Source organism: Pygoscelis adeliae, unplaced genomic scaffold, assembly GCF_000699105.1.
Source record: "Pygoscelis adeliae isolate BGI_AS28 unplaced genomic scaffold, ASM69910v1 Scaffold74, whole genome shotgun sequence".
NCBI classification, from domain to species: domain Eukaryota; kingdom Metazoa; phylum Chordata; class Aves; order Sphenisciformes; family Spheniscidae; genus Pygoscelis; species Pygoscelis adeliae.
The window spans coordinates 2,941,059-2,965,248 of NW_008824665.1; the positions used below are offsets into that span (position 1 = coordinate 2,941,059).

At 41.0% G+C, this 24,190-nt stretch overlaps 2 protein-coding genes across 2 annotated transcripts in view; one reads left to right on the plus strand and one right to left on the minus strand.

The window, feature by feature from the left end:
- The first annotated feature begins 1,844 nt into the window (after positions 1-1,844).
- MTRF1 (mitochondrial translational release factor 1) lies at positions 1,845-16,403 on the plus strand. The gene is made up of 10 exons (XM_009322845.1): positions 1,845-1,941; positions 4,541-4,999; positions 8,904-8,995; positions 9,827-9,908; positions 10,136-10,243; positions 10,335-10,507; positions 11,684-11,801; positions 13,007-13,143; positions 14,750-14,848; positions 16,176-16,403. Exons 2-10 carry the CDS (start codon positions 4,564-4,566, stop codon positions 16,296-16,298), a joined length of 1,368 nt encoding a protein of 455 aa, XP_009321120.1. The 5' UTR covers positions 1,845-1,941; positions 4,541-4,563; the 3' UTR covers positions 16,299-16,403.
- A 2,050-nt stretch (positions 16,404-18,453) lies between these two features.
- WBP4 (WW domain binding protein 4) overlaps positions 18,454-24,190 on the minus strand; it is a 47,513-nt gene continuing 41,776 nt past the window's right edge. Inside the window, exon 11 of the mRNA XM_009322857.1 lies at positions 18,454-23,701. Within this exon, the coding sequence (XP_009321132.1) occupies positions 23,494-23,701 (208 nt within the window). The 3' untranslated portion in view covers positions 18,454-23,493. The remainder of the gene's footprint in view (positions 23,702-24,190) is intronic.

The window sequence follows — 24,190 nt, forward strand, 5'->3', positions numbered from 1 at the left end:
TGAGATGTATGGACTAGGTCCTGTGGTTGATGGTATATCTGAGAACCCTGCTGACAGTACAGGGTCCAGCCCGTGTCTTTGCCATGTAGTCTGCTGCCTGGTAAGGAGGGCTGAGAATTTGTTACAGTCTCTATTTTCACACTTAAGTTGTGTTGGCAAGAATTCGCCACCAAAGCATAATAAAAACTGAATCATGATCGCTTTTAATCAGAGGATTTAATGTAAGAACCATTACTGGCTGGACTAGAAGGTGATTTGATTTTCCTTGGCCTACCCTCTTCTTTTAAAATCACTTTTTGAGTGTGTGGTATGCTTACAGTTTCCACGTTCTTATTAGCTTCTCGGTTGTCCTCACATAGATTACCTTCCCAAGATTTTTAAGTATCAGATTGCATATTTAGAGTCCCAATGCAAGGATAATTTTATTATTTCCTTTCACTGAGGTCTAACTCATAGTGGAAGAAGAGGGAGGCGTGGTGGGGACGGCGTCTGGACGACGGCGTCTCTCACGGCACAGCACAGCAGGCTCAGGCCTGGGGAAGCGCCTTTGAGGTTTCAGGGTGCTGTTTGCTGCGGCCCCTTTGTAGATTGGATCAGCCCGGGGGGGGGGGGGTCCTGTTCTCTGGAAGAGCCTTTTAATCTGTCTGCCTTGCCTTCTGTCCCAGGGGATGGAGCAGAGCCTCAGATCTAAACAAGCAGTTAGTTGTCATTCATGGGCTGATGGGGTTTGATCCAAATCCTCCTGGTCGATCGGTCTCGTTTTCAGTCTTTTGGAATATTTACCTCACCAAACCCCGCTGATGTTATATGAGCCAAATACCAAATTTTTACCTTTTTTTAATCCTGTTGAATGACAGGAGCTGGGAAGAAAGAAACTTCAGAACACAGTGGGTTTTAAAGCATTTGCAGCAGAGCTGGATTTGCTCAAATATAAAAGAGGTGGGGAAAGTTACTGCAATAAATCAAACTTCAGAAGAAAGGATGACTATTCAGTGCAAATGGTGCACCTAAGGGAAAGGTAAAACAGTCTCAAGCAGCAGAATTTTTCATCTTACATGTTTGAATACATTTCCCTCCTATAGCATATATAGCAAAGAGTAAGTAAATTGAATTTTTGGGTGATTATAGGTATAAAAACCCGATGTTACTTAAGTCTTTTTAATTAGACTACCTCCCTTTACAATTAGGGAGGTAGTTGTATAATCTGTTTAATATTATCTATTAAAATGTGCATATACATAGTATGTCTTAAAACATACTTTATTAGGAAGCTGCAGCCTATTAGTGTAATGATAATCTGAATGGTTCTGTGTATTAATATTTTATAACTGATGTTTGTCTTCAGTAGCATAGTAATATTTCATTCTAAATATGATTGAATAGTGAGCTTTGACATAAAGTGGAACTTAACGTTGTTTTATGCAAACTTCTCCGAAATTAACCTTTGAATAACCAGATTTGAAACGACATGTATTTTCAGCCCACGCTTTGGGAAAATACATGGGGAAAGTGTATGTAATATAACAGCTTAGGAGTTGGAAACAGAAGTGAGTATTTCCATTTGTTGTTGCTCTTGCCAACTCCCAAAGCTTTGCGGAAGTCAGAGTCTGTCACTGTGCAGCTGTGAGGAAGATACCGAAAATGAAGACCTATTTTTAAGGTCGCATTCCCCATTTTTTATTTCGAGGCTTGTGTTTCACAAAGTAAAGCAAAGTCTGCCCTTTACTGATAGGGCAGACCTTTGGTGACGGTACCCCCGTGCCTCCACGGGCTGGCCGTGCTGCGGAGGGCTGGCCAGCCACACGGGCCTGAACCAAAGCACGCCGGGAGTCGTGTTTTTTAGCAGGCATGCTGGGACTGGGAGTTTTTCCGCTCTACTTCCCGTCTGCCATGGCCTCATGTTTTGAGGCAGAATCCGTCTGGCGCTGACCTGTGCGGACGGTGAGTGCCAGAGCTTCTTGATGGGTGCTGGGGAGCGGAGCCCCCCTCGCCCCTCACAGCCGCCCTCCGCCCCCCCCCCGCTGCCCCTCCCACCCCCTGCCTGCTCCTGCCAGCTCCTGCCTGCTCCTGCCAGCTCCTGCCTGCTCTGCAGCCCTGCCTTCCCCACAAACCCGTAACCCTTGCAATGGGGGAGGGCTGCCAGGGGGACTTCGTGCACGGCTTTCGGGGGGTTTGCTCTGGGTAGCTGTGGTGCGAGGCAGCGGTGTATGAAAGGTGGTCGCGGAGGCACGGCCTCGAGCTGTTCCTGTTACAGCGTACATTGAAATACATGCTCCTTCCCTATGCCTACATGTTCTTGCATGTCTGAATTCAGTTGCATGGAGTTAATAGCACCTTTGATTGTTAGAAATGATTTTTAAAACCTCTTAAAGTGGTCACAACATTGATAACTGTTTCTTGTCTGGAAATTATAATTTTTTTCTTGTTTTGTTATATAAGTAACAAGTTATATTGTAATAAGACAATTACAGTTGTCACTTTTGCTTACTGGTTTTGATTTGTGATGTGCACAGGGTAATTTTGTCACATTAAAAAAATACTAAAGTCTGGTTTGGAAAGCAGTTAATAGGTCATCTACTGCTCATAGCTCTGTAAAAGTTTTATGTGTGCTTATGTCTGCACAAATGTAACACGGCAACATCTCAGAAAAGGAGATGCTGTTTTTATTAAATGTAGCAAAGTTATTTCGAAATTTCTGACTTCCTTGAAGGTCTGTGTCATGCCATTACTTAGGCTTTTTAGGCATTTAAAACCAAGAATTTTGTTTTTGAGAGCTCAGGCAGAACTGTAGTACAAATCTGTTGTTATTATTTGAGTACATCACTTCTTAACTACAGCAGTAAAAAGAGTTAGGTGGTTATGTTTAATATAATTAATTAATTTAAATAAAATATAACATTACAATTTTAAAAATGAGTTAATGATGGTTAGCACTTGACCAAACGATGATGGGCCATGCGGGCCTGGAGCAACTCCAGTACCATCAGCAGAATTAGGTCTTTTGGAATTGAGTCTGCATGTACCCCTGAACAACTATGTCCAGGATTGTAGATGATGAGCCTGATTTGTGCCTTTTGCTGTGTTCCTGGCGAAGGGAACATGATCCCTCTGCTACAGTCGGTTTTAGTCACTAGAACAATCCATGAGGGGTATCGTTGGCTTTCTGTAAATTAAAGCACTCCTGAAGTTGCCGCAGGGGGTTCGATAGCACCTGCTGGCTGGGGAAGGTGCAGAAGTAGAATAAAGGTCCTTCCCTCCTTCTGTAGGCAGTAAAGCTGACATCCAGGCAAGCGAGATGCAGTACTTCTGGATTTACTGCATATTGCTCTTTCTTCATTGTGGACAAATGGATGAAAGTAAATAGGTGAGGGTAATGGGTGAGTTAAGTAGTTAGTTAGAATGTCATGGCAATTTGTTAATAAAATGCCTGAAGATGTACAGAAGGTCTTGTCACTGATGTGTAAAAACTTTGAAACTCAAGTGTATGTTTCAAGGAGATCCTGTTGCAAAAGTTTCGTGCTCTCATTTTCTCTGAATGCGCTTTTTTGTAAAAATGAGTAGACAGATGGGATTGTGGCACTGGCAGAGATATTAAGAAGTGCTTCTTTATTTGCTAAACCTTCTCTGTGTGAGTAGTCCTAGAATACGAATGATAATTTAGTCCTCTTGGTAGGCCCTTGCACTCCAATATAAATTTTTAGAGCACAGTAAGAATTCATAGCATAGTTTGCAATGTTGATGATATAAAATGAAGAGGACAAAAGTCTTTCCTAGAGCAACAGTGGTGCTAAGGGGAGTCTCTGTCCTGCAAAACCGTAGGCCAAGCGTCTCAGAAAAATACAGGGGTTGTATTTCAGAGTGCCAGCTTCTTACTCACTTTTTGGATAGAAAAAGTTTATAACACTTACATGTAAATATATCATGGGAAGAGGTACACAGGGGACATAAAGCACTGCACCCATGTCTTGCAGAGTACATATATGGGTCAGTAATTTCTTGCAAGTGTATTGTAGTCCCATTGACTAACCTGTCGCAAGGTCAGCTCTATGTTACTAACGTTCTCCTGCCAAAGTTATATCCTGTTAGGGTAGTGGGAATAATTTTGCACATAATTCTGGACATTTCATACATTCTCTATATAGAATTCTGTACCTCTAGTATAGATTTGTCTTCTCTCAGCAACATTTTTCTTTCACCAGTAAGGCATGAAATGGTTGGATTTTTCCAGTGAGTCATATGGCAAAATGAAGCTGTTGTCTGTAAAGCCGCATCTACAGTAGCTTTTCCACAGCATAAATAAACTGTTTGAGGAGGTGGAGGAAGAGACCTTTTCCAACCTTCAATCAGTACAACGGTGCTGATAAGAGTTTCTGGTTTAAACCACGACTAAAACAGGAGTAGTTTTGTCCATGACAGTTGCATTTGTGTTGATGTAATCTAGAACAGGATTTGGGCTTGATACGGTTCTTGTGTTGTTTGATTTTGTTTTTTTTTTAATAGAATGCTGTCTTTTTCATGTACTGTCTACTTTTAATTTCAGGTGGTGGAAAAATAAGAAACAAAATGAAGCCTTTCCAAAGTGTCTGTCTTTTCAAGAGCCTGCTTACCAATTGCTACTGTCATGGTCAACTTCACAGCTGTCTTTTCCCTACTGTTGCAAAGAAGATAGGTTATGTGGTGGGACTGCACAACTGTGGATTTTGGAGGCCAAAATCTTTATTGGACGCAGCTAGATTCACTCTGTCTTTTAACAGTTGGCATAGGAAAACACATCAGGATTCTCGAGCATTGTGGAAGCATGAGGCTGTGCAGAAGTATCTGGAGACTCTAAGCAAGGAATACCAGCAGGTTATTCACCTGTTAAATGCTGACTCAATAAATGACTTTGAGCAAAGAACCCTGAGGAGAAGATGTGCCAATCTGTCCCCCATTGCAGCTGCATTTCAAGAAATCAAAGAGGCTGAAAGAGAAGTTCAGGAATTAGAAGCTATGTGCAGAGGTAAGGAGAACAGATCTGCTTGTTTCAAAACAGTCGCTTTGCTTGCGATAAACTTCATTGGCCAGCCTTTGAGGAAAGCTTTGAAATAAGTTAAGCCAGCCCTGGAACACTATCTGGTCCTGCAAGCTCCTGGAAGCTTGCATGCTGCTAGGGCTTTCTGCATCCAGCCACATCCTTCCATTTCTCATCTTACCTCACTTCAGTTTGAGGTCTTAATACAGCCAGCTTGGGAGAGGAGGGATCGTTTGGAATCTCAGGGCTATCCATCTAGCAGAAATAGTTTGGAAATGTTTGTTTTAAGGTTGTTTTTTGATAGAACCGAGAGCAGTGTGAACCAAGAGCGGTGTGAACTGAAGGAAAAAAATTTAGTGAGCCTAATAGATTTGACAGATGCAGACTTCACTCGTGTTATTTACAATGGGATTCCAGCCAGCCAGTCCATTGATACTTACAGCGCAAATTACATGAACTTTCATTAGGCCCTGAATTGTTAGCTTCCAATTTAAATGGAAAAAGCTAATATTTCTTTGAAAATATTTGAGGAGTCCTTCAAGGAATAAAAATTGATGGTTGTCTAAGAAGCTGCTGCTTTTCAATACTCTGCTACAGTAGAAGTTGGAGTAAAAAAGAATTAAAAATTGTCGCTCTTTTTGATACCGTTCAGAAATAAGGAAATATACAGGGAGTAAAAGAATTTACAAAATAAGTAACGGTGTAACATTTTGAGAAAAAAACATTGTTAGAAGTGGGAGGAGGAGCACACAATAGGAAAGAAAAAATGTCATCCGTTCTGCTACACCGATAGGCATCAAGCCAAGAGAGGGAAACATTGGCCTGTAGAGGATGGGGCTTATGCTTAAAGAAGTGAAGCAAGGGAAAAGCAAAGGGTAGGAGAAATTGGTAGCCAGCGATGTAAATGGAGGAGAGCGCTTTTCAGAGAGAGAACCAAGGGGTGTTGACAAAACAGTAAAAGCCATATTGAAATAAAGCTGGTAAAAATGTAACTTATTTAGAAAGGTAGAAAACATTTGTATTTTTTAGTTTTAGAAATAAATAGATGTTTGTGCTTTTGGAAAAAATTGAGAAATGGTTATTCTCTTCACTGGAGAAAGAGGAAAAGGAGTGAAGGTGAGAAGGGACAAAAATTTAACGCTGAAAAAGAAATGTTCTTGGAAGAATTAGAAAGTATTAAGAAAACACTGGCAAATTCATACTTCAACTTACAAAGGCTATATTTGGATCAAGTAAATATAATGAAGAATTTTTCTAATTACATAAATTATGATGTGGATGAATGGAGTGAGTTCTAGTTGAAAGAAGGGAAAAGAAAAGAATGACAGAAAATTACAGCCAAGAAGTTAATTAAATGGAGCCAAATTATTCTATCTGTACTGTTTATCATGTGGCCAAGTTAAAACACAGATGTTCCCTTCGACTGCTCTTTGTTTTCCGCTTAGCTCCCTAACTGACCCTCTTCTCTGTATTACCTGAATTCCTCACAATTGCTATAGGATTTTATATTTGCAACACTCAGTGAAGCAGAAAAATACTATTTTCTGGTTTGCCCCTGGTGATGTGAGTCACGGGGTAGATTAAGTGAATTCTTAAAGGTCATGTTTGCAGGGAGGTAGGAATGGGATGCCAATCCTTTGAACCTTAAGCTTGTTGGTCACCACCAGACCATTCTTTCATCTCTGCTGACAGTAACTAATTTGATACTGTTTATCTAACTCATCAATAAAGATGCTTTTTGGACTAGCTAGAAGCCTTTGATTCAGTACCAGCTTTGGGTTGGAGTTGTGACATAGCGGTAAGGAAATTTATACAGTTCTTGCCTTATGTACAGGGGATGCCAGATCCTAGTGTAGGTCTGACATCTTTTATTTAAGGAAAAAAGCTGCAGAGCATAAATTAAAAACTGTGATACGGAGGAGCTGCTGCTGTCCTTGCCCAGTATGCAAAGCTGGTTCAACATCCCAGCCCATTTAGCTCTTAAGACTCGCTGCTGAGGCCACCAATAAATGTGTGTGTGTGTTAGCTGCTGTGAACGGGGACCAGGCTGCAGAAGCCCAGAGATGTGGAGCCCAGAGACCTTGCGCCCACCTTTGAGATACCCGATTCCTGCCGCAGAATCCAGAGCTCAGGCAACTGGTCATGCAAGGCAAAGAGGTGTATTCAGCTATTGAGTGTCCAGTTTTATGCTGCATCTGAGGCAAGCCTATGGTTTCCATGCTGGCCAGAAGAAGGCATAATACTTTCTCCTCCTCTTTGTTGCTTGCTTCTCTCGCTCTCACTCCCAGCTGTTCAAAGCTGTCTTCCCCCATTCCCCCATTTGTGCTGGTAATTTTCCGGTTGTAAATTAAATCTAGTTCAACTTGGCATGGTAAAATACATGCATTTATTTAAAAACCTGTTGTTTTCTTCCAGTGAGTTGAATTGGTTTACTTTCTGATGAGATGAGTGACGGAGCCAATCCTCAGCTGGTAGAACAGTGGGAAGAAAGATGAAAAGGAGAGGGTGCTCCCTATTTTGGCAGTGGCAGGTTTTCCACTTGACTCCAACTGTCGTCCAGGTTTCTACTTAGTGTATAATCTAATGCTAACTGATCAGCATCTTTAATTATTGTAAACTGGAGCCTCCATAGCAGAAAAGGTTTTGAGCTTCTGCTAGCTTTGCCTAAGAAGGTTTCCTAGTTTGGTAGTAAGCTCTAAAATGTGGGAAGGGACAATCTAATCACAGAATCATCGAGTAATTTAGTTTGAAGGGGACCTCTGAAGGTCATTTGGTCTACTCAAAGCGGGACCAGTTAGAGCAGGTTGCCCAGGGCCTTGTCCAGTTGAGTTTGGAATATATCCAAGGATGGAGATCCTACAACCTCTCTGAGTGCCTGTTCCAGTGTCTGATCACCCTTAGGGTGAAAATAATTTTCCTAATATCTAATCAGAATTGCCTGTATTCCAGCTTATGTCTCCTTTTATCATGAAATACAGAGTCTGTCTCCATCTTTTCGATGTCTTACTGTTAGGTAGTTGTACACAACAATAAAACCTCCCTTCCACCTGCTTTTCTTAAGGCCGAACAAACACAGTTTCCTCAGCCTCTTCTCATACATCCTTTGTTCCAGCCCTTGACCGTCTTGGTGGTTCTCAACTAGACTCACTCCAGTATTTCCATGCCTTTCTTGTACTGGGGAGCTCAAAACTGGACACGGTACTCCAGATTGTGGTCTCACGTGCTGAAGAGAGGGGAAGAGAGTCCCCTTAAGCAAGACAAAGAGTCAAAGTGAGGTCTCCCGCATCCTGATGACTTGCATACGTAACTCCCCCATCTCACTGATCTCTTGAATAGCAGGAAACAGAGGGTTAGAAACCTCATTATTATCATCATACCTATATTTGTAATGCTGACCTTAATGAGGTGGCTACAAATTGTTGAATATATGGGTGTTTCTGGGCAAGTCTAGAAAGAAAAATTTTGTTGCATGAAAAATTGTAATAAGGGAAACTGAAGCACTTCTCGTCTCCAGGCATGTTTTTGACATATTTTGTCAAGTCCATTTGTGGATTTACCCCCGGACTGTCAATCTGTATGACATAACCATCAGTATAACTGAGAGTTAGTAACTGTCAGGTGGGACTGGCATCTGTTTCATGCAGACTTTGAGCCGTAAGCTGGAGATTGAGAGGTAACATATCCGCTATTCCTTCCAGCACCCCTGAAAAATATGACCATTTAGTTAGCAATATGCATCCTGGCTTGGGCTGCTCTTACTTGATATTTCATGCTGGTAAAATGCAACTGCAAGCTTTTATGTGCTGCAGTGCATGTCTTTGGACAGCTGTATTACAATTTGCTCTAAGCTAGGTGAGATTGGCTAACATCTATTCCTGTTGTTGGAATTCAGAGCTAGACAGCAGAGATGAGAAACAACTTCTAGAGCTTGCCTTAGAAGAGAAGGAAACCCTGGATAAAAAAATCAACATGTTGTGCAGAAAGGTGAGCCTGAGGTAAAATTATACAGCTTTGTAAATAAAGATGTCAGAAAAATGTTCCTTTGTGATCTTACCAATAGACACTAACACTTGCGTTTAATGAAACAGAAGTCCAGCTTCTGTGTTCTCCCTGAAAAGAAGTGGCAACATTAATTATTAGTAAGCTTCTTACTGACAACTGTGTCTTAGAAGCTTATTATTTTAGTCATTTTTGCTTGCTTACTTGTCTGTCTGCAGATCCTGAAGGGGATTAAAAAAATGGTGAGCCTGTGCTATTGAGACCTGACATGACATCCTGTGTGGCAGCGGAGCATGCATTCTTGAAAGATTTCTGATTGGGACTTGCAGTCTTTCATTTTCTCTTCAGCTGACAGCACCCCATGAGTGGGGAAATTAATTATAAGCAGAGAAGCTGAAATGATTCAGTGGTGAGCTCTATGTTTGGGCTCATTTCTACATTCAGATTGAAATAATATGAAACGAGACTTTCTGAAAAATAAGATTAATGTAAAGATTGGCTGGGTTATAGCTAGTAACTTTGTGTTCATAGGTATTTGGGACTGGAGTAGGTGACCTGGCACCTGACTTTGCAGTATCAAATTGTCAGCTAGCTTTCCTGTGGGTGCACCAGCACATCCCATTTCCACACTGACTGCACTGAGTTGCGACAGCCATTGGATAGTTTTTAGTCCCACTTACTAGTTTGCCAAAATAAATCAGTGGTTGTGTGCGCTCAACCTGTGGCAATTGTGAAGGCTAGCTGTAAATTGATTAAGAGGAGACATGGAGTCATGAAGGAGATAATGACATTATTATTTTTTTTTTTCCTTTTCAGCTTTTCCAGCTTCTAGTGCCAAAGGAAAAATATGATAGAAGTCATGTCATATTAGAAGTGACAGCTGGCAGAACAACTGGAGGTCAGCAAAGTCCCCACAGTAACGATTACTTCAAACCTCCATCCAACTTTATTAAACCTCTTATGGGTTATTCTTAATGCCTTTTTATAATTTAATGGTATAAAGTAATACTTTCTAAAGAAGAGTATTAATCTGTCTAACGACTGTGGCTAGAGTTGCAGCTAAATCTAAAAACTGGTGGCATTTTGTGAACTGCTATTTATGTTGTAGCGCCTTTATATTTTTAGGAGACATCTGCCAACAGTTCACTAAAGAAATGTTTGAGATGTACCAGAACTATGCAGACTATAAACATTGGACCTTTGACATTGTGAACTATATGCCGGCTGAGATAGGTACAGTAGTTCTTCAGAAATTCCACCAAGACAATGAAATTAAAAGCAGTGTTTCTGTGCTATATTTGTCACGCATTATTTGTCTCTCTAGGTGGGTTGCATCATGCCGCTGCTCATATTTCAGGAGATGATGTCTACAGGCATCTGAAATATGAAGGAGGGACCCATCGAGTCCAGCGAATCCCTGAGACGGGCCTGTCATCAAGAATGCAGCGTATTCATACTGGGACGATGTCAGTTATTGTCCTCCCTCAGCCAGAGGAGGTAAATTAGCTGTTAATCAGGGTGGTAAGGCAGTGTATCCCTGCTCACCCATTTTGGCATTGGAGTAGGTGTTATTTAAAACCACGTCACTGTTACTGTTTGGGGATTTTATTGATACCTAAGTGCTTTGTGCAAGTCCCAGCAAGTGAACCACAAGTTCTCTGACTCTGGAAGGCGATAGTCCTTGGCGCTCTACCTTACATGTTTAAATGGGTCATCAGAAGCAACTTTGCAGAGATTTGCTATTGCCTGAAATGGCATGTAAATCAGTGATCGTTTCAATGAGTATTCCAGCCCCACCACTCAGAAAGCTGACTGCTATGAGTATGCCAAGTTTAAATTACATCATGTATTAAGACAGGGAACATATCCAAGAAAATATTCAGTGTTGCACAGTAATGTGATTATGCGGGTCCTTTTGATTTTTTTGGTTTCATTTAAATTATTGGTGTCCTCTGTTAAGGACGGTCTGCTTTGAATTTGAATGAGTGTGTTGGCTAGTCTTTCTGAGATCTCACTGATACCGACTGTTCTCGCTTAAACCAGCCATTTACACACAAAATAAACAAAACCAGATCCTGTAGGCTTCCCCTGCAAGTTCTCCTGCTTCCTTGTAATGCTTTCCTTGCGACATTGATCAGATCTGAATGTTCCTTTCCCATCCACTGAGCTCAAACTATGGTCCAGGTCATCATGGACTCATATTTCCAATGCTGCAATCCTTACTTGGATCTGGATACACCCAGTTTTTCCTCAGTTAGATGTTTTTAAGCGCTGTTGCAAGAATCATTCAGGCTTGACTCATGAACAAGATCCTTGCACTGCTGTTCAGAAGTAGTTTTTGATTATTTGATTATTTCTTAGTCTCTCTGCCAAAGCTAGTGTTTTTACAAAAAGTTGTTGATTTTGTTCTGTTTCACACACACACATACCTTGTTTTGTGAAGGACCTGGAGTGCGAGTTTGAAAAAATAAGTGAAATATTTAAAGCATCACTTGCTTTGCAGAGATATTTGACATTGCATTTTTTTGAAGTATAACAATTATAGCTGTTACTCAGGGACAGTTGTAAAGGAGCAATTTTTTGAGAAGTGATTCTTTTTTACACCGAGTGTCACTGACATTCAAAGTATTTTTAGAATGAGCAGAAAGCAGTACTAATTTTCTTTGATTCTAGGTTGATGTTAAAGTGGATCCCAAAGATTTGCGTATAGATACATTCAGGGCCAAAGGAGCAGGAGGGCAACATGTTAACAAAACTGATAGCGCTGTGAGAATTGTACACCTTCCCACAGGTGAGTCTGGCTGTGTTTCGTACTTCTGATCACCCTAAATCTGTATCCTGAAGAGAAAGCTTGTGATCCTGCAAGTTGTCTCTTAGAGTGAGTTTGCAGGGTTGGGCCTTATACCAAAAAAAGGAGGTAGCCCCTTCTTGTTCTGCCCCTCTGCTAGCAAGGCAAACGTGTGAGAAAAAGGGCTACGTACTGGCAGCACAATGGTCAGCATGTTGCTATTATGCCAGTTTTGTCTTCAAAGCGAGTGTTTAATGAATACACTGTCTTTGAAGGATGAAAGGACAAATGGAGGGTGACAGGGATGGGATGGAAGATGCAAATAATCCGTGCTGTGTGCTCTGTACCTTCGGGAATAATGGCCGTTGGCAACCGAGGGTGCGCTCTGCCTAGCTGGAACCTGCGTAGTTGCAAGACTGAGAAAAAAGGGGACTTGAAGATTTTCATTCAGTACCAGATAACGCTATCATATGTTGAACAGGAAGGAAAACGTACACTGATGGGAAAGTAGTGTACACACTGGACCACTCTGTCTTTCTCTGGATTTGTTTTTATTGAAATTCAGTGGGCTTCTATCTGTCCAGATGCAGAATCTCTTCAGGCACAGGAAATTCCAGTAGTGACCTGAAAACAGCTGTTTCCTATATGCCTTTTTATTTCAGAAATCAAATGAGAAGTAAAAATAAATACTAAATTTCTTTTAAAGACCTTTATTTTACTTTATTTCATTATTCATAATTAAGTTCAAGACTCTCCAGTGTTGTTTACACACCCTTCTCTGCTAGAATAATGAATTTTCCAGTCTCCAACAGCTTATCTGGACTAAGACTTCAAAAACTTGGCATTGCACTGTTTTAAACATGCTTCCATGGACTGTGCAAATTACATTTTTAACATGTGATAGCTAATTGAGTGAACCCGTTTTCTGGAGGCAATGTCAGAGACTCGTTTGCTTCATGAAATTTTAAAATATCCCTGACTTTTCTGTAGCGCTGAACAAAGCCCCTGGTGCAGCTGTGAAGAGTTTAAAAACATACTAATGGCTCTGGCCAGTGTGTTAAAATGACTTTTTATCCTACAGCTGAAAGGCCCTACAAACCAGCACTCTAGAAGGTTTCATTTGCCTAATGCGTTAGAATTAATTTAGCTTATTTGTTCCTTGTTATAATGGGCTTTTGATCTGAGCTCTCTTGAATCCCTCTGTGAAGGACTAGCAGTTGAGTGCCAGCAGGAGCGATCACAGCAGATGAACAAGGAAATAGCTCTGCGGACACTGAGAGCTAAGCTGTACCAGCAGATCATTGAAAAACAACTAAGTCAAGAGCAGAGCGCCAGAAAACTCCAGGTGAGAACATGTGACTGCTGAAATTTGGAGAGGGTGCTATGTTGTAGATTTGTTTCTGATCTTTTTGAGTGACAGTGCCAGAGCAAGTGAGCGCGTGTGTCTAACCAGGTGTGCTTACAAAGGAGAATCTTCTATTTTAAAACGGTAAGTCTTTTTTACTTATCCCAGTTCAACACTAGTGTAGACTTCTCGGGCAATGAAAAAGAGACATCAGCTGTAGCTGGAAAGAAAAGAGTCAAAAGACTAGCTGGAATTATTCAAAAGGCAGCACTCAGCATCATGGATTGAATCCCCCTATTAGGGCCAGAGTTACACATATAGAGCATCAGTAAAAAGTTATTTTCCATGAAAACTAGGATCTGAAGTTCTCAAAGTTGTATTTTAACCTGTTTCTAAACCAGAGTATTTTTAAGATCATCCAGAGCTTTTGAAAGAAACGAGTATATAGACAATCCTGCCACTTCGCAGTTAGGTAGCCGTTTATCTGATACGGTTTAGGGAACCTTCTAAGGAAGAAACAGCTTCCATAAAAGAGTTACCTCAAGTTATGCTGCAAAGTGTGCTTTTCTCTTGAAATGTGCGATCATTCTTTTCCCATTCGTTGAGTATTTTCCCATTTGTGCTGCAAACTTCAACAGTGATCAACAGGAATAAAAATACTTCAGAATTACAGAATTATTCAGTACTCCAAAGTTTCCAGCTTAGCTATTTAATCACTAATTTCAGGTTGCATTTTCAGTGAATTGTTCCTGCAGATTATTAACCCAGTCATTGTAAGCGGCAAGGTGCTTACCTTTTGTTATTACTTTTACCTTGAGAGCCTTCAAAGCTTCATAAAGGACTTAGATGTACATTTATATGAATGCTACAGAAAACTAGGCAAAAGTAAATTACCTTTCCTAATGTTTCAGAATATATTCAATATATGTTTTGAAATATACATGTGGGTGCAGATGAAATTGTCAAAAAAGCCCATGGAAGCAGACACCCATTTCTCTAAGCAGCTTTTAGCATTTAATTCTCCATTTTAATAAGGGGTTTAGCCACACAATGCTACAGTTGGAGTTCGGTTTTAAAACTTAGAACTGCTTGCACTCTTGCGCTTTACCACTAGAGGACTACTCTTCATGTTCTCAATTTACTCCTCTTTCAGTGCTCATTTCTGACAGCCAAACATTAGTGGAACTGCTTTGCCACGCATTGACTGTGCTGCTTCTGTTATTAATGGTGCCTACGCTCATTATTTTTTTGTGGGAGCTACAACCCCCCCCAAAAAGAAAAACACACTTACATTTTTGAACTAAGGGCATGTGTAGACATATCTCTTGCCTTACATGACTTTTAAGAGTTAGGTAATTCTTCCAGCTGCAGAGCTGGAACAGAAGCGTAGTGGAGGATGTTAAAATTGGTCTGTGATACAGAGTCACAAATAATACAGTTTAGTAATGCCACAATATTTAAAAAAACCTGTACGCTAAGCCAGTGACTGCTGGGTTTGTAGGTACAACAGGCTGATCCATTAAAGTTCATTCTGTTTTAGAGTAGCATTTGATATTCTTTTTAAAACATGATATAGTAGAATTTGTTTTCTGCTGCTTCACTACAGTTGGGAACAAGAGCCCAGTCAGAGAGAATTCGTACTTACAACTTCACCCAGGACAGAGTCACTGACCACAGGATCTCGTATGATGCACGCAATATCAAGGTAAACGGTTGCTTGTGAGAGTTTTTAGATACCTATGTGTACCATAAGAAGAAAAAATTAACTCAGTGAAAACAATTAAATATATATGAGGAAATCGGATAGCCACTTGTGCTCTGACAGAACGTCATAGATTTAGAAAGCTTAAGCTTTCTTTTTCTGCCTTGTGGTAGGGTAGTGTTAAAGATGACTGGCACAGGACACAACTCAGTGGCCTACTTCTCCGTGTATGTTTCTCCTACTGTACGAGTGAAAAATGACCAAGAGTGTAGTCCTCATTCGTGAGCTCAGTGAGTCCCTTGGCCAAACCGGACAAGTGAAATTGGAGATTCTTGAAGCTTAGCACAGCCGACAAGAAGGACTTTTTTGTAGTTAAGCTGAGTCTTTCCTTCTCCCTTTAATGCTGGAGTGAAGAAAGATAAATACTTTTCTTCATGTTTGCCTCACAAGCCACAGTTAAAGGAAACTGAATCGGAATGCTTTCATTTTAAGATTACCTGATACTTTATTTCTGAGTCAATCTCTACATATGGCTTGAATCTTATTTATTTATTGTTTTTTTTTACAGGGAAAAGCGTTTTTGTGTATTAAATTTATAGAAAATGTTTTGAATTTTAGGACAAAACTTAGGGTGACCCTTCACTATTTTGGCTTAGGTATCCAGTTTACTCTGAGTGCTGTTGCGTAAGAAGCAACACGTTTCGAACTGTATCCGCAGATGTCCTGGGTAACTTCGGAGAACACGGGGCGTGCTGAATATGGAATGGTTCATATTTAATGGAGTGGGGAAGAGGTACACAAATGCCGTGGTGGAGGAGAATAGGAAGAAGTTCCACGACTGTATAACAATGACTTTGTTAGTCAAGCTTTTCCATTACTTAGTGTTGGGAACTTGTTACTTTTCTTGAGTGAAACTGAAACCATAAACTACCTAACAAAAGTTAGTTAAGCTTTGCTTGCAAAACAAACCAGTTCTTGGCATGAGCAACAGTATTTGAGTTAGATCCTTCAATCCTTGATTGATCTTGCTAGGGGATTTTCCTGTAAACGCATGGGTTACACGAAAGCATGGCAGGAAGGCACCAGTAGCTCCTTCTGTTGCTGCCAGAATCAATGTGCTTTTCACAGGCGGCCAGCAGAAGTCCCGCCACGGTGCACCACGCCGTGTTGCTTTCACGCGGGGGAGCCGCAAAGACGAGTGAGTGGATGCACTAAGATAAGTCTCCAGGCAAAGTGCGTTCCTGGAGCTCCTCGTCTGAGTAGTCAGCCTTTCAGAATAAAACTGATGTACCGTCAGTAATGCTGTTGTCTGTTGTTACTTTTTTCATAGGAAATTCTAAGTGGGAAAGAAGCGCTGGATAAGTTAATCAACAGACTACTGGAGTTTGCAGAGATAGAGGCTGTCACCGAGTATCTAGAAAATTTGCAGGCTTTAGAAGGAGGAGGCTGCTGAAGAGCTTGTGTAGAGTTAAAGCAGAAATGTTGTGTTCAGTAGCAAAATAAAATGGATGCATTTGTTAGACGATAGACTGATTAAAATCTATGCCTCTGTTTTTCAGTGTGATACTACCTTTTTTTATATTTTGGTGCAAACGGGTTGAATTTATCACAGCAGCCCTAGCAGAAAAGAACAAGCTCAGAGTACTGTGTGCAGATACCTTCTGTCTTGGCAGCATGGCTTTGTTAAGCCAGTCCTTTTCTTGACCATATTGCAGCTGGAGAGAGAGAGTTGTGGTGGTGGAGCAGAAGAGATACCACGTAGTGCAAGTGTTGTTTTGGGGGTGGGAGATGTTCCTCTCCAGCTGAAAGGACCTAAGCTCCCCAAACATAGTCTAGAATCTGGCCTCATGAATACTACTTATTTTTATCCATCGATTGGGTGAGCTTCCTAAATGTAGTCCTTTAAAAATAACTCTGTATTATGATGCTTTTTTTTCTTTTGAGTGAATATACAAAAGCAATTTGATACAGAGCAGACCCCCTTCCAGTGGAGGTCGTTGCCTGCAGCGCTCTGTTTTACTAAAGCCCGATATATTTGCTTCTCCGCATTGACAAAACATTATTTAAAGCTGTTTTATCCTAACTTGCAAAATATTATTTGAAGCCATATTTTATTCTAAGTTCTTTCAGCCCAGCCTTTCTGTGGGATGTACGAGCTGAGAGATTGTGATGGGGTTTGGCTGTGGGCTGGCACTTGTCCTTATGGGAGGGATGTGGGGCATAACGATGCCATCTCTGAGGCGTTTTCAGGGTGGAATACTCTGGACTTGAGCTTTTCAGTTCCTACAAGCAACCCTGATTTTCAGCAGTGAAACCACTAGCAGGAAAAATTACCATAACGAAGCACAGGGAGGAAAAGGAAAAGGAAAGTGGCTCCTTGGAAGGCAGCGAACAGCCCCTGGGGAGAGCAGGAGTGGTCGTGGGAGAGCAGAGCAAGAGCAGGTTCACCTGGTAGGAACAGCCTTCTCCTGCAGCTTCGTATTTCGTTGTCAAACAGCGTTACGACAAACAGAACAAAATACCACCTGTCCGCCTGGCTTCCCCTCATGATCATCGACGTGTGTAACAGACCTTACGCGTGGATGTGATGTTGCAGCTGGTGCAAGGCACCACCTTCATCTCTCTGCAGCTCCTGGTGACTGACGTGAAACGTAGTTCCCGGGTCTCTTTCATTTCCCTGCTGAGGTCTCGGGCGGCAGCGCCTCACCCAGCCAAGAAGGAAGCCAGGCAACAGCTGAGCCTGGAAGTAGCCCTTTTTATGGCAGTGGAAAGAGGGATGCTTACCCTCTGCGTGAGAAGAACAGCCCTGGTACCTTACCTACCTCAATTACTTTCATTTAATCATCAACAGAATGCACAAGGGAATGTCTCAGGAATCCTGGAGCTACAAAGGAATTTATTCACTTAAGTAGCAAGCTGCTTGTTCTCATTTAGATAAAAGGAAGAAAAGAAGAAATAACCCAACGCTGTTAGCCTTGAAACATGTTTCCTAGTCTGGCAGAACTGTTTGCCCGGATGGTATCTTTTTTTTTTCTAGCTGCTTAGTACAGCTGAAGAGTCTTTTCACTTTCTGTGAAAAAAGTTGCCAAAAGATCACACTGACAAAAGGATTTTTTTCAGTAAAAGAAATGTTATGAAATAATTTACATGCATCCCCCACCTTTTTAAAGCGTGTATCTTTACCTCTCTGGGCATTGCTCATCGTTCTTAAGACCAGCAAATATGAAGACTACTGAATCACAATCTGTTACCATCAGAAAGTTTATATATTCGGCTATATTCTGAATGTTACTAAATAGTAACTACAACAAACATTACCTGAACTCTGTTAAGAATCTTAAAATTAACAATTTTAACCCAGGTCATTTGTTACTCATAACTGATGCGCAGAATAAAACAGTTCCCAGTAACTGCTTAATGCGCTACTGGAAGGCACCCAGACACTATGCTGGTGACCACAAAATAAAAGCATTTCTTTTAAGAAGCATTTCCATATTTACATACCTGTTTTGGTTTATATTTACCCCGAGCCCCCTTTTTAACAGAACACGCACCCATAAATCTCTCAGGTTGTCCTAAAACCCTTGACTAGATGAACGACGGTAATACGGATTGTTCAAATGAAAGCTTTATTCGGCATTTTCATATAAACTCCACTTCAAGAGCTTGCAATATTTTGTAATTGCAACTGAGAAGCTGTTAAAGAGAAACCAGCTGTTTAACTCTGCAGACAGTACTTACAAACTAAAACAAGCGCTCCTCAATCACCCCGCTGTTCTTCGCTGTATCTTCAGTTAAGCAAGCCTTTAAAATCCACTGCCTTCAGCCCATGGTCTGTATGATGCTGTCTGCTGGTTTTTAACGTAGGCTATTTCTGCTTTTACAAGTAAAATCAAATCTGCGTTTGCTGACATTCTCTGGGAATCCTCTTGGGCAAATTTAGCCTTTTTTCAGCTTATTATTTGCAACACTTTTTGCTTTGTACAGAAACTTTTGTTCAAGCTATATCCCGAAACATTTCACAAAGCTACATTTGTTAATCACACAAACGGCTAACACGATTTCTAATTTAAATAATTTAGCGGGTAGAGGGTAAGAGGACTTAAGAGGTAGATACAAGAGAGACTGAAGAGAGACGGCTGACAAAACGGAACCAAAGGGTTGCCGCAGCAGAGAGCAGAAGGTAGACAGACAGCTTTTGTACCAACAAGCGAAGGGATTTCAGGGCTGCAGACCCCGTAGGAGGAATGGAATGAAATCTGCCGCAGGAAAACGAATTATCAAGAAAATCAAAAGAGCACATGTAGTCGGTCTTGAAATAGCTTGTGTGTTGTGTTGAAATAGGTGAGGTTGTACTTCTTCAGGGCATGACGCAAACAGGCAGCAGAAGCGCTCGGCATAAGCTGGGATCTGGAGACACGGTGGCCTACGTCAGACAACGTGAAGCTTTCCGGAGAGCTCAGCAGCGCAGGGGGTAAGGTGAAGGTGGACGCTAGAAAGGCGGCACAGCGGTGATACGTAGATTTGCATATATAGGAAAGATGGAGGAAGACGGTTTGAGGAAGACACCAATAATAAGTTCTAAAAAGGGGAGGCACAACTCAAAAAGCAAATCAAGGAAACCAAACAGCATGAAAAGTTTTTTACTCCCTTTCTGAGATGCCAAAATAAGCACTGAAATAACATCATTTGGGGGGGGGGGGGGGGGGGAGAAATGTTTTTACACATGCACAGGTTAGTGAATTTAACTCAGACCCACGTCATGACCAGGCCTCCCACCTTCTAAATCTGAATACTGGGATTGGATGATGCTGCAGCACAGATTTTGTCTACGAGGGTCAAACAAAAAACAAACTTTACCCTATTGGGAAAGTCTGGATTTCAATCTACAAATTCCCAGGTGAAGGGTTAAAATTTGGCTTAGCCTAAATAGGAACTAAGATTATCCGATAACCTGGGTCCAATCAAGCAGGTCTCTGCACAGGTCCTGGCATAACAAACATCATTTTGGCCCAAGAAAATAATTTTCTTTTTTAGCATATGCAGTATGTTTGCTTCTAAAAGCATCACCAACTTCAGGCAGGCCCTACTGTAAAAACACGCACACCGAAGATGAGCATCCTGTACTGCAAAGCTCTTCTAAACTGACAGGAGAGGTGAAAGATGAGGCAAGGAAACAAAAATACAGAACAGTGAACTGACATGCTCAAAATCACACAAAGGAAGTCATCATCAGAAATTGCAGTGACTCCCCTTCTCTCCAACTCTCCTTCTCATATTGCTAATAATGTCTATGACAGCCTATAAAACCAAGGATGTAGTCCTCACTCCAGGAGCTTGCAATAAAAGCAGGCAAGCAGATAAAAACATGCAGCGTGACAGAAAATGGATTAGTCAGCAAACAAAACACTCTTCTTCCGAAAACACTGTTCTTCTGAAACAGTAAAAGGAACATTCCTTTGTCAGCAGCCAGTGCAGCCCAAGGAAGGATTAGCAGATGAGGAGCGTAACTGTGGTAATACCTAGAGGATTCCTACGGCAAATTCCAAAGGCAGAAGATTTCTCAGGGAGATAGCACAGAAGGGAGAGAGATCTGTGCAGAACAGATGTCCTGGAAAAGCAGCGTCTGCCTTAAATCTCACACAAGACAGTATTTTTGTATAGAAGAGAAAATATTTGGTTTAGATACACAATAAGGATAAGGAATGACAGCACGGTGCAAAATTGAACAGTGGCTTTGGATATATCAAATTTGAGTCAACTGGCCCTTATTATAATTTACACTTAGGGACAAAGAATGAACTGGTCTCTCCTCAAACTGACTTTCAGAGGCAGTGGGGAGCGAAGCGCTGTATTTCTTTGTGAAATGCAGGCTTTAGAAGTCACATCAGCAAAAGCAAGCCTATGGTACTTAAACCAACTTTACTGGCAGTGAACAAAGAAAACATTTAATCTTTCTGCCTAATGTGAATACTTGTTTTGGTTTGTCCGTTAAACACAGTACTTGACAAAGATCTTTGGTTCGTATTACAACTAACAGCAGCTCCTCAAGGAAACAAGTTTTGAACGCTTATTTTCAGATGTTTTTAGACATCTGCTTGAGCAATTTAGTCACAGGTATCTTAAATCACTGCCTATGACCACTTCAATGGGACAAAACATTTTTAAGGAAAGATGCGCCACTAAAAGAGGAAAGACGTCCTCCCCAGAGAATATTAAAAGTGAAGCCCACAAAAAAACTATACTATATAAAACTGTACTAATAAACAATAAAATAATTTTACAGAGATCATAAAGAAATTAATATACTTTAGGCTTGGAGTAACAGAAGCAGGATGAGTACAGCGGTACAAAACAAATTTGTAAGAAAAAAAAAATCGCCCTTGAAAGGAAAGCATGATCAGCTGTTAACTCAGCAGCTGGCAATGGCAAAGGAGCAGAAAGAGCTAGTTGTACGGGCAAATCACAGGGCACCCACGGCAGATAGCATGATGCAGTCATGTGAAAGGCTGATGTGGTTTAGGGACGTAGCAAAAGTTATTTCCAATACGCTAAGGACGTATTAGTGACATCACGCGTGGCCTTCATCTTCCTTGAACACAGAGCCTAGGCAAACTTAGGCTGGAATGGATGAAGAGAAGTGTTGGTGGAGCACTGAAGGTCCTGTCACACAAGGACGCTTTATGTGATTCAGAAAAGACGTGACGGATTCAAGAGGAAGAAAAGCTACTTAGCTGAAGGGCAATACTTGTGTTAGTTGGGAGGAAATGAGTGTAAACTGGTCGCAAACACACGGAGGCTTCAAGTTAGAGCGGGCTCCTAGCTGCTGGAGTAATGTTCAAATAAGAGGAAGAACAAAACCTGAAAAATCTGCTTTTTAAGAAACCTGACAACCTCTCCTCGGTAGAAGGGACATTTCTGTTCTAGCCTTGCATGTGAGGTCCTTCATGCGGAGTACATGTTGTACATCCCTGCATCTAGGACTGTGAGAGCATCCAGCACGCATCCTGCATCTCTAAATGACAATCCAGGTCTAGATATTACAGGAAACTTTCAAATTTCTCACAACAAACATCAGAAGAAATACAACAACCCTCATGAAGCCAAAGAAACACATGGGATTAAATACAATACTTAATTCTGTTCTACACGCAGAGAAAACGTCGCAGAACAGAAAAAAGGACTTCAGCTTCCTTTGTAATACATGATAAACCAGATTTCCTGTCTTGTACTCCTTTCTCCGCTGATCTGGCAGATTAACAGTTGTTTTCTCAATGAAGTTCAAGCTCAGCAGTTACCAGCTCTATTTTGCTATAGCTGGACTCTGACAACTGTCTTAACTGCACCCTCTGTTTTTGACTTAGACTCTCCTGAACAAAACACTGTGAGCTTTAGAACAAGAGACATATTTTGTAATGGATTCATGATTTGAACCTTCATGGTCCACTGTGTGATACCTAGAGAAGCAATAAGCGTAGCTGTATTCTTACGCAGCCAATGAAATCTTGATGCTGCTAAATGCAGACCAATCCCACCATCAAATCTACAATCCTTAAGAAAATGTCCAAGCCATCTTGGACAGTACGGCCATCAGCCCTACTTATCCATCCTTTGCCTTCCTCTCCTGTGGTACTGAGAACGATGAAGCTTCAATACACTTAGCCCCTCTCAGCTTTGCGAACACTGCCGCTATGCAACGCACTCCTTTTATCAACAGACAAAACCCATCAGCCTCAAAGAGCGTGCTGTATGCTGTAGCAGGGCCAGGTCTTTGGAATATTCTTTCATGAAAATATCGGGCAGTGTTTTTTTTTTTACAGGGAAAGCGCCAAAAAGAAAACAAGACCAAAAAAAGAAAACTTGATGTGTAAAAAGGAAGCAAAATTCAAGTAGAGACAATAGTAAAGCAAAATACAACAGGAAGACACCGCAGAAATATCTACTCCTACAGGGGTGGCTCTGATGCTGGTATTAAAAGTTAAGATTCAACAGGTTTAAATCTTCTGCAGAGGTTTAATACATTTATCATGCATGTACACAAATAATTTCTTTCAGAACATTATTTGAAATGAGTGGCACTGATGTGACTAACTCCTCTAAAAACAGCTTTCAGATGATCTATTTGAAATGTTGGCACTCTCACCACCTACTCTTTTGCAAGCGATTAGCCAAAGGTTAGTAAGCACAATCTTTTTACTCATTAGTTGGGAAACCACTCCACATAAACAATCTTGGGGCATGATTTTACTGTCTAGTACATGCCATTGATTCAGTTCCTCTGTAAAAATAAAAGGTCTGCATCATTTTTGCCAGATTAAGGATTACTACATTCTCCCATACTTAGAAAAGGAGTAAAAAACCTTACATAATGTATTTAAAACAGCACACATAGAGCAAATCGAACTTAGATGGCATGGTTAAAATAAAAACCAAATGTATTTACAATATTGCATAAGTAATATAACACAAACTTCCATTCCAAAATCAATCACATCAAAATAAAATAAAAAAATATTACAACTCACGTATGTTTTAATACCTATAAATCCTTAATTTCTATCCAACATTTTCTTTATAAAAGCCTGTTTAAAATATTAAACTTTTGATTCACTCTAGCTTAAACAGAATCTAAAATTATTTGTTAAGTATTACTGATCACTTAGTCTTTGTCTTAAGTTTCTAGATTTCCCATTTTCGAATTTCCTCTTTTTAAATGTTGGCACCCCTTCTGTCAGGTCTCCAAGGGAGGTGACAGTCTTCTCTTTAAATATCACTGTCGCATCTTCTGGAACCTCTAGCACTGGAGGTGGTAGATTGTCACTCTCTGTACTAGGAAGCTCCAGGTCCACTTTTTCACTGGAGAAGAGAGGAGAGGAAAACATAAAAGGGTCAATCTACATGGAGAAAACAACATGGTGTACTGCAGACAGTAACATCCATGTTTGTCAAAGCAGCTTTGAGCTAGATGCAGTCTTCTAGCCAAGATCATCATCATGACAGGAATCAAGAAAAAAACCACGTTCTTTGTTTCTTCTGTGTGGGCTGGTATGAAAAGTAAAAAACTAAGACCTCATTCTCTACAGAGCTTATACCATGGTCCAAGCACTCATCATGTGAACAGTCCTGTGAAAGACAACAGGGCTGCATGTGGGTAAATCTAAGAACGCTGGAAGACAGTAGTCAGTGAGTCATTAGCAATGGTTCACTGCCAAAATGCTGTTGAGTAGTTTTCTGCAGGTGCCCATCCTTGAGGGTCTGCATGACAGAACAGAGAACAGGCTTACAAAATCAGCCACTGACCCCAAACTGGGAGAAGCAGCTCTGGAGGACAGGATCACAGCTAAT